Here is a 1,574-nt window from a genome sequence, read left to right as displayed (position 1 = left end):
ATTCCTTTTCTTCTTAAGTACAAAAAACACATTCTTGAGTAAGATAAAAGAATCTCCAAAAAACAACTTTATATCTCCCACTGCTTCAGCTGAAATGACTTCACCTGTGCCCACTTTGAAAATCATTTCATATTCAGAAAGTCTTCTCCAAGAACTAGTTTCCTGTAGAAAAGTACAAACATGATTAGCGGCGCCTAAATCTAATATCCAGGTAAGGTGAGAATTTTCCACTATACATGTTTCAACAACTAGTAAATCATATTTACCTTGTTTATTCTTTTCTGCTTTCTTTTTAGCCAGATATTTTGGACAATTACGCTTCCAATGCCCAACCTCTCCACAATGGAAACATTTTCCTTTGGGAGTTTTGTTTTGTTTTTCTTCGCAGCAATTTTCTTTTTCCCTTTTCCTTTTTTTTTTCATCTGTACAGTTTTATCTTTTGAAGAAGAAGAAGGACCGACTTTCTTATCATCAATGGGTTTCGTACTAGACGTAGACCCTTTGTAAAACCTTTGAAGGTTTAGAAATAACATTTATTTCTTTTTCCTTAAGTTTCATCATCGATTGATAAGTTTGCAATTCATTCAATAACGTCCTCAAGTTATGAGTGATTTTGTTCATGGCAGCATTTGTCCTGAACGACAGATAGCTCTCAGGAAGAGATTCCAGTATCATGCTCACCTGACTTGTTTCATCTATCATAGCCTCGTGAACCTCTGCAATGTTAAAGTGGACCATCATGTCGAGAACATGTTCTCTCACGTTGGTTTCATCCTTCATACGTGTCACATACACATATTTAATGGCTTCGTGTCTAACAGATGATGACGGTTGTCTGAACATCTCCTGTAACGTTGCCATGATCTCACGAGCTGTGGGCATGGCCTCATGTTTTTTATTGAATAAATCAGATATACTCGCCAAGATATAGGCTCGGGCTTTTTCATTCACCCTTACCCACCTATCATAAACATCCCAAACAACTCGGGTTGCTGTTGAATTGGGAACTAGAGGACACTCCTCCGTTAACACAAACCTCAAGTCATCTACTACTAATATTGTATTGATATTGGATTTCCAATTGGAGTAACCCTATCTGTTAAATTTGTCAGAAGCAAGCAGTTGTATAATCGAGTTCGACATTGCTGAAACATTTTAAACAAATTGTATTAAATATGCATTTAAATCCATTTTAGCAAAACTAATAAAGTACCCAATAAATCTTTATTTATTTGCAACGATACTTAAGTGATTTAGAACAAGTTCTACCGTGGGGCAGTCAAGAATTCCTTCACAGAAGCAAGACAGTTCTTGACCAAATACTATTATCTAGAATAACTCATATCCCGATAGTTCTTTTGGTTATCGTTTTCGGTCAAGATCTTTTACTAACACTTAATAATTCTTTAGATTTGACCCGTCATTTTCAGATCTTATAGGACGGTATGAATATGCCTCCGAAAGAGAAGACAATATCCAAGACAGAACTATAAGACCCTATTCATTTTACTGAAGCTTGGTTTGTTCCGAATCCCATATTACAACCCTCCGTAGGAATCGCCGTGGTTAACAA

The 1,574-nt window shown here is 36.2% G+C and overlaps 1 protein-coding gene across 1 annotated transcript; it reads right to left on the bottom strand.

Moving 5' to 3' along the window:
- Positions 1–487: 487 nt before the first annotated feature.
- LOC150038290 (uncharacterized) lies at positions 488–883 on the bottom strand. The gene has a single exon (XM_090312603.1). It carries the CDS (start codon positions 881–883, stop codon positions 488–490), a length of 396 nt encoding a protein of 131 aa, XP_090168729.1.
- Positions 884–1,574: the final 691 nt, after the last annotated feature.

Source organism: Benincasa hispida, chromosome 1, assembly GCF_027475165.1.
Source record: "Benincasa hispida cultivar pf3 chromosome 1, pf3_genome.v1.1, whole genome shotgun sequence".
Lineage (NCBI taxonomy): Eukaryota > Viridiplantae > Streptophyta > Magnoliopsida > Cucurbitales > Cucurbitaceae > Benincasa > Benincasa hispida.
The sequence above is the reverse complement of the archived record's forward strand: the minus strand, read 5'-3'. Positions and strand labels throughout refer to the sequence as shown.